At 34.1% G+C, this 15,021-nt stretch overlaps 1 protein-coding gene across 3 annotated transcripts in view; it reads left to right on the top strand.

Moving 5' to 3' along the window:
* The window catches only part of XRCC4 (X-ray repair complementing defective repair in Chinese hamster cells 4), a 301,541-nt gene that overhangs the window by 182,377 nt on the left and 104,143 nt on the right, over window positions 1-15,021 (top strand). For all 3 annotated transcript variants that reach the window (XM_011996465.1, XM_011996464.1, XM_011996467.1), the window contains exon 7: window positions 807-954. In XM_011996465.1, coding sequence (XP_011851855.1) covers window positions 807-954 — 148 coding nt within the window. The remainder of the gene's footprint in view (window positions 1-806; window positions 955-15,021) is intronic.

Genomic DNA, 15,021 nt, shown 5'->3' with positions numbered 1-15,021 from the left:
GTATGTTTATTGCAGCTCTGCTTACAATAGCAAAGACTTGGAACCAACCCAAATACCCATCAGTGATAGACTGGATAAAGAAAATATGTCACATATTACACCGTGGAATACTAAGCAGCCATAGAAAAGGATGAGTTCATGTCCTTTGCAGGGACATGGATGAAGCTAAAAACCATCATTCTCAGCAAACTAACACAGGAACAGAAAACCAAACACTGCATGTTCTCACTTGTAAGTGGGAGTTGAACAGTGAGAACACATGGACACAGGAATGGGAACATCACACACCAGGGCCTGTCGGTGGGTGAGGGGCAAGGGGAGGGATAGCATTAGGAGAAATACCTAATATAGATGCCGGGTTGATGGGTGCAGCAAACCACCATGGCGCTTGTATACGTATGTAACAAACCTGCACATTCTGCACGTGTATCTCAGAACTTAAAATATAATAATAATAAAAAAATCAACGCAGTTTTGTCATTGTTCCTATGATTTCTAGTTACAGTCCTAATAAAAATACTAGCTCCATTAAATCTCCAAGAACACTTTCACCCAGCATCAAAGATCATTTTGATTGAATTATTTCATGTGTACAATATACATGATGTTTTGTTGGTAGTAAAGTATCATATGCCATCTAACTGACCTGATTCAACGAATCTGCATGAAGATTTGAAAGAGTAGTTTTGCTATATTTTAATTGTCACCTTACGTCAATGCCAAAACAGCAAGTTAATACTTTACTCACAAATGATACGGATGTGCATAATTTTGTTGGGTCACATTCTCATCTTATTTTATTTTAGCTGCTGTAAGTAAAGATGATTCCATTATTTCAAGTCTTGATGTCACTGATATTGCGCCAAGTAGAAAAAGGAGACAGCGAATGCAAAAGAATCTTGGGACAGAACCTAAAATGGCTCCTCAGGAGCATCAGCTTCAAGAAAAGGAAAAGTAAGTCATTTTGTTCTTTGCCAAGAAGTGAGGTGACATTTTTGAAAATCTAACATATGATCTTAAAAATTATATTTTCATTTTGAACTTATTTAAAGTTATTTTTAAGAAAATGTGATTTTTGAATTGTAAAATGTTTGAATCAATATATTGTTTCTGGTATTTGGTTAATTTCTATTCATATTTAAAGCTGAAATGCTCAAAATGTAAGCAAAATTTTTTTTATCATGGTTTTTATAGATTAGTTAGAAATGGCATGTAGGATACTAAAAGTATTAGAATCCAACTTGTGTTCAGTAAAGTGTTTCAATCTAATTTACTGCTTAAAAGAGACCCATATAGCATTCAAATTAGCCATTTAATTTGGTTATGCCTGCCATTTTTTTCAAGTAAAATGTCTCTTTCTCATCATCTGTTTATTTCTATCAAGTTTTGGCATTGTATATTCTCACTGTTTTTCACTCTTTGGTTCTGATTACCCTGCATCAGCCTATATTTCAATTTAGGTGTGATGAGTTGCAAAGTTGAAACACTTAATATTTCATTACAGCAAAACAATGAGCATTTATAAAGAATATTATCATTTGGGTGTGTGTATATATGCTCTGAGAATTTATTTTTTCTAAAGTTTTTGTTAATTCAGTAAGTAGTTATCGAATGATGATGCTGTGGCAGATGATTTTATAGTTCACAGTATGGAATGAGGGTACCTGGGGTTTTCCAATGGCCCTTTCTAGGGTCCATAAGGTCATCCCGTCTTAAATTCCATACCTGTGGGAGGCTGGATTTTCTTATATCCTTCAATTAAAATAACATTTCACAGCTGACTGAATGCAGAAGCTAGTGAAAATCCAACTTTTCCATCAAACCAGCTATCAGATTTGAAAAATATAAAACAAAGCCCTCATAACATTTTTTTCTGGAAAATATGTTTCATAAAGAATATATTATTCATATTATCATATTCTGGATTTGTGTTATTTTTAAATGGAATAATGAATCTGTTTAAATTTTCTCAGGTTTAATTTTCAATATGGCAAATAGTCCACTTAAACTAAAATGTGGAGTCAAAATTCGAATCCCTCAAAAATTTTTTAAAGTATAAAGGGTTCCTGAGAGCAAAAAGCTTTAAAATTCTGTTATAGATAATAAGGATGCAAAGAAGCACAATTCATGCCATCAGGAAACTGGCAGCCTAGTGGGAACATGTTTTAGTTTCTAGCATATAAATGTTGTATAGTGGGATTATTTTGTCTATCACTGTGTTTTTATTCTCTCCACAATTGGCCTGATCTACATGTACTTAAAATTGCTATCTCTATACTATGCTGGGTCCCTAATGTCTTTAGACAATATATGCAAAAACCCATAATGCACTAAATTATTTCTGGTTTGTGCTTATCATTTGAATTTATTCATAACTTATAACCCCTTGATAGAGCTCATAGAGTTCAAGGCATAGTGTGATCTCTTTTATATAGGGAACCAAAAATATTTTCAATTTACAAACATTGAAATAGCCAAACTATTCCTATGGATTAATATGGGAAAGAATAAAATTATAAGCAGTTTGAAACATTCCAGAAACTAAGTACTTCATTCAGTCAGTTAGTAGACAAGTGAGTAATGAGTTGAAATTGAATTATATGCCAGGCATAATATTGATCATGCTGAGGATCCCAGACAGTAGAAAATAGACACAGCTCCTGTCCTTATGGCACTTTCAGTCCAATTGTTTTGTCTGATAATGACTTCATGGTTTGAGGGAAGAAGGAAACATTGGTTTTATGTTGGAGAGCTGCATCTTAGATCTTTCCACTCTATGTGTGAACCAAAGGTAAGATTTTGAGGTTGCTAACATTTTCTGAGTAAACTGTGTTGCTTAAGTGGGTTTCTGATATGCATAATACAGAGATGAAAGAAGTTTAGCTCTGAATCAAGACTAAATATTTTTATTTAGCTTTTTAATAAAGGTAACGTGTTTGTTTCTCCAAACATACAGACAGTTAATATTATGTTCCTTTTCTTTTCCATGTTTAGGTGATTGTGTCAATGTTTATGTTGTATATTTCACCATTTTAAAAGTTGACAAAGTTGATGTAAACCATAACAGCTTTTGGAAATGGTCTGCTAATTATATCATTGTAGGCCCTTTAGGCAGACTGCCCCTGAGTAGAAATGAAAAACACCTGTTAGATGTCAGGGAGCATTTTAAAGATTAAGAGAAATTTAGTTTAGCATGTATCACTCAGATGTTGAGTGGTTGATACCCTACTGTATAATGCCTCCTCTTTTGCTCAAATAAAACAAAATATTAAATTATGTACTTTTTTTCTTATTTTTTATACTATAGGATTTTTTTTCCATTTTGAATACAGGAGACTGAAATTTTATGTCTCTTAAAATTTTTAAATACTAGTTGTACTTTCCCATTTTTTTTTAATTAAGAAAAAGAAGCTTCTATAAAACAAAAGCAAAAATAAGCCTTAGCTCTTAAAAAAAAACCTCAGAGTAAGACATTCTAGATTACTAATGGCTAGCCCTTACTTTATGTTTTAAAATTAAAACTGCTACATGTTTTCCTGCCTTCCTAAAGCATGACTTTTTTTCTCTGACAGCTGGTCATCAAAAACATAAACATCAATTAGGTTCACGTACTCTATCTGTAGACTCACAAATAAACGCAGATGTGGTTCGTTTGCTACTTATGGGTGCAAATACATCAGTCCCTACCTCTAAACTTCAGTTTTCTAAGCCCTTCTGATTGCATGACCTTCAGTCCCTTCCAACATTCCCACCAGACATCTTACATGTGATTCCACTGTTTAGCTTTTCTATCTCTGCACCTCAAGAAAAAAGAAACAGAAGTAGGGGAAGGAGTGGTCATAAGTACTATGGCTTAAATGTTTTTTGTGTTTGTGTGTGTACAATACTTTGTGCAAGTCATTTTACCTTTCCAAGGTTCAGTTTTCTCATCTAAAAATGAAAGGATTATACTAGATGATCTGTAAGATCCCTCTCAATATTTATAAATCTATTATGTATTTAACTGTTCACTGCTTTCAAAACATGAATATGATTTAGCAATAAAATACTTCCATATTTATTAACTATTATTGATTAAAATTCATGAAGCAATTAAAAATATGAAATATCCATGAGAAAAGTATTCATTTTTTAAATTTAACTGTTTATAGGTATTTTACAATGTAACATTTTAAGTACTTTAGAAATACCATAGGGTTATTTTGCATTCTGAGAAAAACTAAATACTTATCTATAAAACAAAATCATAATAATTTTTACATTTAGTTGAACATTTATTGCGATCCTAAGTTATTGTTATAGTGACAAGGTATAGAAGGAGAGAGAGATATAAAAATAAATCAGAATTTTGATAAGTGCTGTATACGTTATCTCTCATTTAAATCTCACGCAAACCCTACAAGATAGGTATTAATTTATCCTTCTTACAGATGAAAAGCAACCAAGGCTCATAAAGATGTAGTTCTTTTGCCAGAGCAGCACAGCCAGTGTTTTATTCCAGAGTTTGTGCCTGGTTCACTTACTCAACTGGGTTTATAACCTTTTCAGAGACGAGGATATACACAAATAATTTTGTGCAAAGCGAGGGGAGTACATCAGTCATAAAGTTCTAAATTGAAATCTTTGGAATTGTATTCCAGATTTGTAAGTGCACTATTATGTGTGGGAATGGATTTTGGGCATTTTAGTTTATCTGAGAACCACTTTTTTGGGGGATGGGGAAGCTTTCCTTTTATTTTGACTCAATATACAGAGAGAAATGACTTTAGTTAATACCTGAAAGACTCTGCAAAGTTTTTAGCGACTTCAGAACAAATATAAATAGCTGTAAAAGGAATAGATATAAAATAAATAAAAATTATTAAATTCACAGAGCTTTATAATGAATTTTTTATTAATGTTGTATACTTTCAAAGTATCTGAACAAACCATGTCTATCAAATATAAAAGAAAATGTGTGGTAAAGTTGCTTTTACCAATAAAAATACTAAATAGTGAAATATAAAAAATAGTTTTCACAAGAAAATGTGTTTGAAAACTACTGTAGAAATATTTAACCACATTCTGGAAAATATTAACATATATTTATGTCATATTAAAGATGGAGAAGTGAGGCTGGGCACGGTGGCCCACACCTGTAATCCCAGCACTTTGGGAGGCCGAGGTGGGCAGATCACAAGGTCAGGAGACTGAGACCATCCTGGCTAACACGGTGAAACCCTGTCTCTACTAAAAATACAAAAATTTAGCTGGGTGTGGTGGCGGGCGCCTATAGTCCCAGCTACTTGGGAGGCTGAGGCAGGAGAGTGGCGTGAACCTGGGAGGCGGAGCTTGTAGTGAGCCAAGATCGTGCCACTGCCCTCCAGCCTGGGCGACAGAAGGAGACTCCATCTGAAAAAAAAAAAAAAAAAAAAAACCATAATGATGGAGAAGGGAGCTCAAGCTCTGTGTAAGTATATTTGTTTTTGAGAATAAGTATTCCTAAATTTTCAGGAATTAAGTTTAAGTAAAAGAGTGAAATGAGATAGTGATGACGCAGGTCTATTTTTTTCATTGGGATCCTTCTTTAGCTCCTCTCTATGGTGTAAAAAGACAATAGGTTTTTAGCTTTTTCCTCAAAACAGATGTAAAGTAGCAGCAAAGCAAAGGTGACCTCTCAGAGTGTTTGGGCTTTAAAACAAAATTTAATGAGTTGATAGAAACATGAATAGTGAGCAACTAAATATTGTTCATACAGGAAAAATTAGCACATTACTTGGGTTTTTTAAATAAATTGTGAAAGCTATCCTACAGATAATTTCTCAACAGATTGTCACATGTTATCACATATTGGGTGATCTGACATATAAAGTAAAATGTTATCGTTATATGAAAGTAATGTTTCTTCAACCATGTAAGAAAAAATATTAAGAAAATTAGTAAGTTGAAATGCATTGTAATAGTCACAGTTTTATAATTGAATATTCCTATGTGGTTTGGAAGTTCTCTTAAAAAATGCCACTTCTAATGTCTTAAAACTATTTTGTAACCTGAGATAGATGTATTCTGTAAACCTCTAAGTTTACTCTAAAAAATAATGATACCATCTTAAGTGGAAGCTATGCAAATATTGACCCTATTCTGTTAAGTAATGTCACAAACTTATTGCGCACAGAAATTAAGTATTTATTGAACATCACACAGCTAGTGAGTGATTTTAATTTAAACAATTTTTCAATGGATTAATGAATGACACACTTTTCAGTGTTTCTGAAAGAGAAAAAGAGACTGTCTTTACATGGACGAGCTATTTTAACTTGCCAAATTTAGCCATAAAACCAGTTTAATTATTACTATAGTGTAATTATCATCTTACAAATTAAACTGTTCAGCATTAACCAGCCACTACCATTTATAAAACTCTTTGACTATATGGTGTTCATCTTCAGTTTACTGTGCTAAAGAAAGTATCACCTGCTTATAAAACTAGAAGTACATGAAATATACATTCTAAGTACATTCTATAGACACAATTAGTGACTGTTTTTCAACAGTTTTTGAAATTCTGAGTCCTTAAAGAATTTGTATGAGAACAAAGATTTTCTACCACACTCATCTTTCTTCTGTTCTTAGCCATGTTTAACTAGAAAAGATTAACCGAGAATAAATTATTACACAATTTTACTTCTTTTAGTGATAAAGAAAAGGTTCCACAGAAAGTTTTGATTTTATAGTTCATGTCACCACAGCGTAATAACTCGTGTATCTCATTAAATTCATCTAGGAAGCCTGGCTTCATTCATTATTTTCAATTCTAAATTTATGCAGGATTTCTAATACTTTTGGCAGTCCCTCACAATGTTATTTCCTCTGTAATTCCTACGATAACCTCTCAGTTGAGTTTGCATTGTAGGCCTACCACATGATTTCACATTGACTAAGGAAATCAACAGTAGACACTTTTTGTTGCGAAGCACAGAATTCTGACTATGGCTTCTCTCCCACTGCTGAGCAAACTATACACGCTCCCTGATATTATATAATTTATTCTGTATGAGAGAAAACAAGCATGAATCATATCATTACGTAGATATATAATCATAAACTTTTGAAGGAATTCAGGATTTAGGGGAAACACAGCAAAAAGGATATAGCTTGAAGAACCACCATTTGAACAATATCTGAAGGATAAAGAGGAGTGAAAGGGTACAGTAGGGAGTAGACAGCAGCGTTCAGACAGGAAGCAGCCGGTGAACCTGTGCCCAGGTGGAATGTGTGAGTGTGATGAGAGTGGAGGGAGCACAGAAGAGAGGGCCTGAGATGAGTCTGAGGGGTACTGGGAGGCTAGACCAAGCAGGTTGTGTGGCCCATGTTGAGAATTCAGCTGTTCCTCAGGGACAGGAGAGCATTCCAGTTTTTCACATTGCAGAAAACTGTTCTTCTATTTTTCCTACCTTTTGATACTGCTTTTTAATTCTTGTTAAAGGTTATCAGATTGACTAGAAAACACTGATGTTTTGGTTTTTATTGCATCTTTTTAGATGTCAAAATTTAAAATGATCTAATGCTATTTTACTTAGTTTCTTTCTCTTTTTTTTTTTAACTGTACTTTCGAACTGCTTAATGTTGTCTAATTTTGGACTCTCAATAATAAAACTTTCTTTTTTTTGTAACACAGGAAACTAGAAAATTGAAAACATACTGAAACTTATGTGGAGTGCTCACTGGGATAATAGATTAAATTGGCGTCTGTGAGCACTCCTGAGGTGCAGAATTGTACTGCTATTTTGCCTTTTTTTGGTAAATATAAATGCTTTTCCTTAAGGAATATTTTTAGATCTTTGAAGATTTCTCACTTTTAGTAAGACTCTGAAATCCTTGAATCTGGTATATATGGATAAATATTCATTAAAAAAATTTAGTGTGGCTAATCCATACAATATGATTATACTCAGGAAACACTTATCCTGTTCTGTCAGCTAGCATCAACACCAAGAGTTATTCAGCCTAACCATATGCTGTACATTCCTTGTTATTTACTATCTTGCATCACTTGAAATCTTTATTTGTAGCGTTGTGTGTTGTGTCTTTTTATTTCTGTAGATTAAAATGAACCAGCTGACAAAGGTTGCAGAAACTATGAAATTACTTTCATATTTATATATAGTGTTTTAATATCAGGTAAAATCCTGAGTGTAAGCAAGAACATTACAAAATTACTTTCTATAAATTTATAAAGGCACAATGTGTATCTAAATAAAATAGCACTATATTTGGCCTTTATTAGGGACCTAGTTTAAAATTTTATTGAAGTCATGCTTTATATATATTCAACATAATCACCATGAAACATTTTTCACTTAAATCTTTTGATTTAGGATCTATTATTTCTTCCAGCAGTCTACAAAAGATAATACCATAGTCCCTCCTTATCTATAGTTTTGTTTTCCGTGGTTTCAGTTACCCACAGTCAACCACAGTCTGAAAATATTAAATAGAAAATTCCAGAAACAAACAATTCATAAGTTTTATATTGTGTGCCATTCTAAGTAGCATGATGGAATCTCACATTGTCCCACTCTGTCCTGCCGGAGATGTGACTCATCCCTTTATCCAGTGTATCCACACTTTATATACTATCTACCCATTAGTGACTTAGTAGCTATCTCAGTTTTGAGATGGAAAACACATAGTATATATAGGGCTTGATAGTATCTGTGGTTTCTGGCATCCACTGAGGGCTTGAAATGTATCCCCCTAAGATAACAGGGGAGTACTGTACAATAAGATCCTGCTCTGTTTGTATCAGTAAGTAAAATAATCTATTAATAGCATTGTATTGGTGTGACCTAAAGCCAGTTGTGTCCAGGTATACTAGATGGATTATTCTAACCAATTGATTAATTAATTAATTAGTTACATATTTAACCAAATTGGATCCATTTCCCAGTCTTACTGAAATTAGCAGCCAGGTAATAAAATCAACCAACTAATAGAATATTCAAATTAAACAATTTAATTATTATGCCCTTCACAGTTTTCATTCTGTAGCACTATATAAAAGATAGGTACCCTAGAAAGAGTGCCATATTGAAATAAGCTTGGAAATTGCTACATACCATAGCTCCCAGAGTCCCATGTGCCCCAACACCCAAAATTGGAGATTTATATTTTAAAGGCTCTCAGAAACCCCACAGTAAGTAATTCCTTTGACCTTGTTTAATTTCTCAAATGCCCTTAAGCTTGGCATCCACATGCAATCTGCCTCCACTCACAAAAAAAGTCCAAGAGATCATGTTTTGCAGGGTACTGATTTAGCATATGGACCCTCAAAATTATTGAATATCAAGGATTTTTTAAGATATAAGGACATTTCAGCCATAATTATAGAATGTAAGGCATTAAAATGAATTACTGGAAAAAAAATGTTGGTGTATTCCCCCTCCCAATCCTAGTACTTAGGAAACTTCCTGCTTATCCCACTGATGGCCCAGTTGAGAGTAGTAGGGTTATTTTCTAGAGAATTTCAGTGATTGGGATACATAAAGACCCCTAAAAGGAGCAGTTTAGCATCATCTCAGCTACAGGATAAGACCATTAGAGTCGTTCAGGCCCAAAGTACAATAAATACTTGTAGAGTCTTTTTTTTTTTTTTTTTCTTTTTGAGACAAAGTCTCACTCTGTCACCCAGGCTGGAGTGCAGTGGCGTGATCTCGGCTTACTGCAAGCTCCGCCTCCCGGGTTTACGCCATTCTCCTACCTCAGCCTCCCAAGTAGCTGGGACTACAGGCGCCCATCACCACGCCCAGCTAATTTTTTGTATTTTTAGTAGAGACGGGGTTTCACCATGTTAGCCAGCATGGTCTCGATCTCCTGACCTCATGATCCGCCCATCTTGGCCTCCCAAAGTGCTAGGATTACAGGTGTGAGCCACCGCGCCCGGCCACTTTTAGAGTCTTTGGATATTTTTATGCAGTCTTTGTTTCTGCAGGCTAACAAGTAAAAATATATAGATTAGCATCTTTCATACTGAAGTCTCAAACATGATTTAGTCTACTGTGTGATGTGTGTCTTCTGAAAACACAAATCTTGAACACATTGTTCAACAAACTGAGAAATTTTAAATTCTAACTTTTCACAGATATGGATGCTCCTTGAATTGTAGTGAAGGAGTTTTAGCTGTGTGTTCTGAATCAACCATTTGAGTGGCTCCTTTAAGTGATTGTGTAGATGCAGAATTTCAAGTGAATACTGGATGCCAAAACAACACACACACCTTAGAGTGAGTTTTTTATTTAATTATCTAGGACTACACAATCTTATCACAGTCTTGTGGCTGCAAGGGGCAGAAAAATATGCAGCATATGTCAGCCCAGTATTTCCCCACCTCCATAGAGTGCAGTGGAGTATTGCACAGCTGCCACTGATACGGTTTGTATAAGGTATTGTCTTCCTGAACTTACAAAAGCTCAGTTCTTACTTTGTTGTGCCAGATGCTTACAGTATTATCCTTGAAGAAATTGCCCAATCCATGCACTTTTATTTTGAGAAGTTATTATAAACATCAGAATTTTCGTGGTTTCCTATTAAAGCTTTTCAGGGTCCTAAAGAGCTCATTTCCCACCACAGTAACCCAGTTGCAGTCACATAGAATTTATGTGGCAATATTCACTCTTAATAAAGATTCTTCTTTTTAATGGAGTTTTGAAGAAAGTTATTTGTTTGCTTTCTGATATCTTCTTCCTATGTTTTTATTATTAATGTTATGAATTATAAAAATTAAAACAGTAAGGCCAGGTGCGGTGGCTCACGCCTGTAATCCCAGCACTTTGGGAGGCCCAGGTGGGCGGATCAGGAGGTTAGGAGATCGAGATCATCCTGACTAATACAGTGAAACCCCGTCTCTACTAAAATACAAAAAATTAGCCAGGCATGGTGGTGGGCGCCTGTAGTCCAAGCTACTCGGGAGGCTGAGGCAGGAGAATGGCGTGAACCTGGGAGGCGGCGCTTGCAGTGAGCCAAGATCATGCCACTGCACTCCAATCTGAGCGATAAAGCAAGACTCTGTCTCAACAACAACAACAACAAAAAAAAACAGTGAGGGGGTAAAAGTCTGCTATTAATTCATTTATTTTTTAATAAAATGAACTTTATTTTGTTTCCCAATTATAAAAGCAGTTCATGCTCATTCCAGAAAAATCAGAAAACACACAGAAACAAAAGAATGAGCATATGGGAAACTCTGATCCCACTCACCAGGAGATGACCACCATTAAGACCTGGTACTCTGTGTCTTTGCAGATCCCTCTCTCTTCCACACTTCATTTACAAAACTAGGCGCACACCAGTTATGCTATAACCCACAACTTTTTTTTCCTTCCATTTAGCAATCAATATGGTATAATGTGGGAGAAAAATAACATCTTTGGAAAACTATGTTTTAAAAGCAGTTGATTAATTTGAGATATGTAATAGTTTATATAGAGAGTTACACATGGAATTACACATATATTACACATACATGTACATATGTTTTGCCAGAATTTCTCCAGGAAGGCTCTAACAATTTGTACCCTCACAACAGTGTTTGCCTTTTGGGTTTTTTATTTTTGTTGCTGTTTACCAATTCATTTTAGAAATATATAGAGAGAGGGAGATGAAATTGCATGTGCCAACTTAAAATGTGGTAGTTGACCATCCCGTCTTTTCAAAAATAATTTATTTTCATACCTTGATTCTTAAACATTGCTAACAATGTATTCAAAGTTTAAATCTCAAAGTATTTGAAAATTATTTTTTAATTTAGCTGGATAATATAATCATCAGATTCAAATATCTAATTTTTGTCAGTCTTTGGTACCTGAACTTTAGCCTTTTTAAATGTCAAATTAGGTACATAAAATGAATGTTCAATTACTATGTATTTACTCTGGTCATCATGAACAAACCTCATTTTTTACACAACTTTAATTTTATCATAATGTTTATCTTAGTTGCAAAAGTAAACACGGTGGTGGTTTTAAAACGAGATAGGTTTTTATTAGCTTCACTCTATGTTTACCTAACTGGTCAGGCTGCAGCTCTCACTTTGCTTGCTGCATATTTTGATTAATGGCCCCTTGGCCTTGTTCCAGAGTATACTGATTATGGTCAGTGCACTTCAAAGATGATTTATTAATTGTGTTTGTGACCCAAAATAATTAAATAAAGATTGATCATATGCATTATTATAGATTTGCCGATAAAATCAACAGTCACACTTTAAGATAATGTTTGCCTGAAAGGATTTTTTAAATAAATAAAAAAGGACAAAATTTTTTTTTAAATGTATTCTGCATTAAAAACAGATTTATGGCCTCTTAAAGCATGATTATTAAATGTATCATAGGCTTGGTCTTGTAAGTGCATGAATTTTAAGTTCTACTTTAACATAATTTCAAGATAATATGTTTCATTGGAGCTTACATAGGTGTTTTAAAAAAATATTTCCATGTTTACAAGTCACCCTGGGAACAACCCTTACTACAATTCCCCCAGGCTATTACATACATTTAAATCTTAAATTACTGACAGACTCAGATGTCTGTTTAAAAAAAAAAAGTGTTTATAGGAGGCTTTTATAATCTTTCCGAGTTTTAAGTAAAGGAGATTTATCATATGTTTCATATATGTTATACTCCTGTCATTTGAAAGACTGTGATACATAAAATTTCTCTAAATTTGGCTTGATAATAGTATTGTTTCAGGCATTTTAAGCACTCTACCAACATAGAATGATGTGTAAATATTCACTGTACATGGCCAGCAAAGTTATTAATCAAAGGAAATGACTCCTTGCTTATAATTTGTGGTTCAGTATTAAAGGAAAAATAGGAGGTATTTTTTTTTTGGTATACTTTACCCAAAATATACACTATAATGGTGAAATTCTATAACTTAAATCATCTAGTATGATATGTGACTCAATGTGAAGTAAGTATTTGGTCTGTAGTAAAACATTATGAAATAAAATAAAATATTTTATCCCACTAGAAGTGTAGACTGTTTCATGTTGTCTGAAAACTATAAACTAGTTATGCCAAAATAAGAAGATATGAACCCCAAAAGTAACAGATGTCAGCAAATGGAAGAAAGAAATCAGATATGAGAATAAAAAATAAACCTCAGAAATTAAAAATATATAATGATCCATTAGTATTATTCAAGGACTTTGTTTGTTTTTGGAAAATTGTTACTAAAGGACAAAAGCACAAACATGCTTTGTTTAAACATCATTATTCAAAGATACTTTTAGTAAAATTTTAGGACATAATATTTTGTTTAATTGAAAATCTTTTACAATAACCTTGTTTCTAAACAATTTCTAAAACTTATTTCTCTAGATCAAATACGTATATGTTACTTTGTAAAATGTTATTTTTGTAATAAATGAAGATAAATTACCAGTGTATTAGATAAAGCAGTGTTATTATTACCACCATTATTGAATGTTTGTATGGAGTCACTTCTAGAAATACAGAATAAGAAGTTGATACAGCCTCTGTCTTTGTCTTTGTGTATGACTAGAACAATGAAGGAGGACTAATGAATAGCACACATATGTTGTTTGCTTTTGGGCCACATTTCATTTTCTGACAAACTATCTTTAATATGTATATGGCTAACTGTAATATGTCTAGATTGTGCCAAATTCCATAGTAGGTATGAAAGCTATGAAATTTCAGAGGAAGGAGAGTTGCTAATCTTTTTGGAGGTATATGGAATAAGGAGATAGGATAAAATCAGAGAAGACTGACCAGAAGGAAGTGTTCTTTGAGTCTGGCTTTGGAGTTGAATGTTGTTTCCAAAGGCGTAAACACCTGAGGAGGTGTTATTTGAGTTTGGCTTTGAAGATGAATGTTATTTCTAAAGGCATAAACTGAAAGAAAGAGAGTTCTAATTGAACCCAATCCACAGCATCCCCCTATTTCTTTTAGTAAGAGAACTCCTTTCCACCACCGGCTCTATCCACAGAGTTTAACAGTGCATATGCCTACCAACCTAGAGGCTACAATTCCGAGCCTCACTAGCAGTGATGGGTGGCCATGTTGCAAAGCCATTGCTAATGAGATATAAATGGAAATGATATGGACAATTTGGGGATCTTGCCCATAAAATGATTGGACATACATTCCTATGTCTCTTTCTTTCTTCTCAGCCATCTTAACATTTAAGGAAACCATGGTAGGAGATGGGAAAGCAAGATAGGAGGAATCATGGTCCCTGGACAGTCTCAGGGATCAGGGCAGCATACCCACCATGGACCACCCAGCTACCTCTGGACTGTTGCATGAGAAAAAGAAATGTCTAGCTTGATCAAAGCCATGGTGGTGGTTTGTTTTTGTTTTGTTCTCTTTGTTAGAGAAATCTGGAATAGTCCCTTACTAAAAAGAAGGACTGTCCTGTCAGGGGAACAGATTGTATAAAACAAATGCATGGAGAAAGAGTCTGAAAGACTGAGGACCAGTGCCTATATCATTGAGGTGCTTAGAAATATGAATAAAGCTGGCAAAGTAGGCAGAACATAGAGCACAAAGAGACTTAGATGCTAAACTTATTTATTTGGACTTCTTTTATGAATGCTACAGGGAACTGTTAAAAGGTTTTGAGTCAAATAGTGGCATAATGAACAATGCTTTACAAAAATTTTCCTGGAAACCGTATATTGGATGGAAGGAAAGTTTATGGATTGGCAGTAAAGATAGGAGGATACTCTAGTAGTAATCCAGGAAGAGTTATCTGAAGAGTAGTGACCGTAATTAGTGTAATAGTGAATGTGATTGGAAGGAACAGCAGGGATGAATTGAGAAACATTCGAGGTTGCTATCCTCTTACTACCAGAGATCTGGGAAGCCTCGTCGGTTATTGAAAGCTATTTGGTAAACTTGGTCTTTACCAAATAAATCATCTCTCTTAATTTAGAAATCAGCCTACCATAAAAGATGGATAAACAAAACAAGTCATGGGGATTGACTTCTCAAAAGACTGGAAAAACTCCCTTTT

This window comes from Mandrillus leucophaeus, unplaced genomic scaffold (genome assembly GCF_000951045.1).
Source record: "Mandrillus leucophaeus isolate KB7577 unplaced genomic scaffold, Mleu.le_1.0 Scaffold515, whole genome shotgun sequence".
Taxonomy (NCBI): domain Eukaryota; kingdom Metazoa; phylum Chordata; class Mammalia; order Primates; family Cercopithecidae; genus Mandrillus; species Mandrillus leucophaeus.
This window is presented reverse-complemented; position numbering and strand designations above follow the sequence as displayed.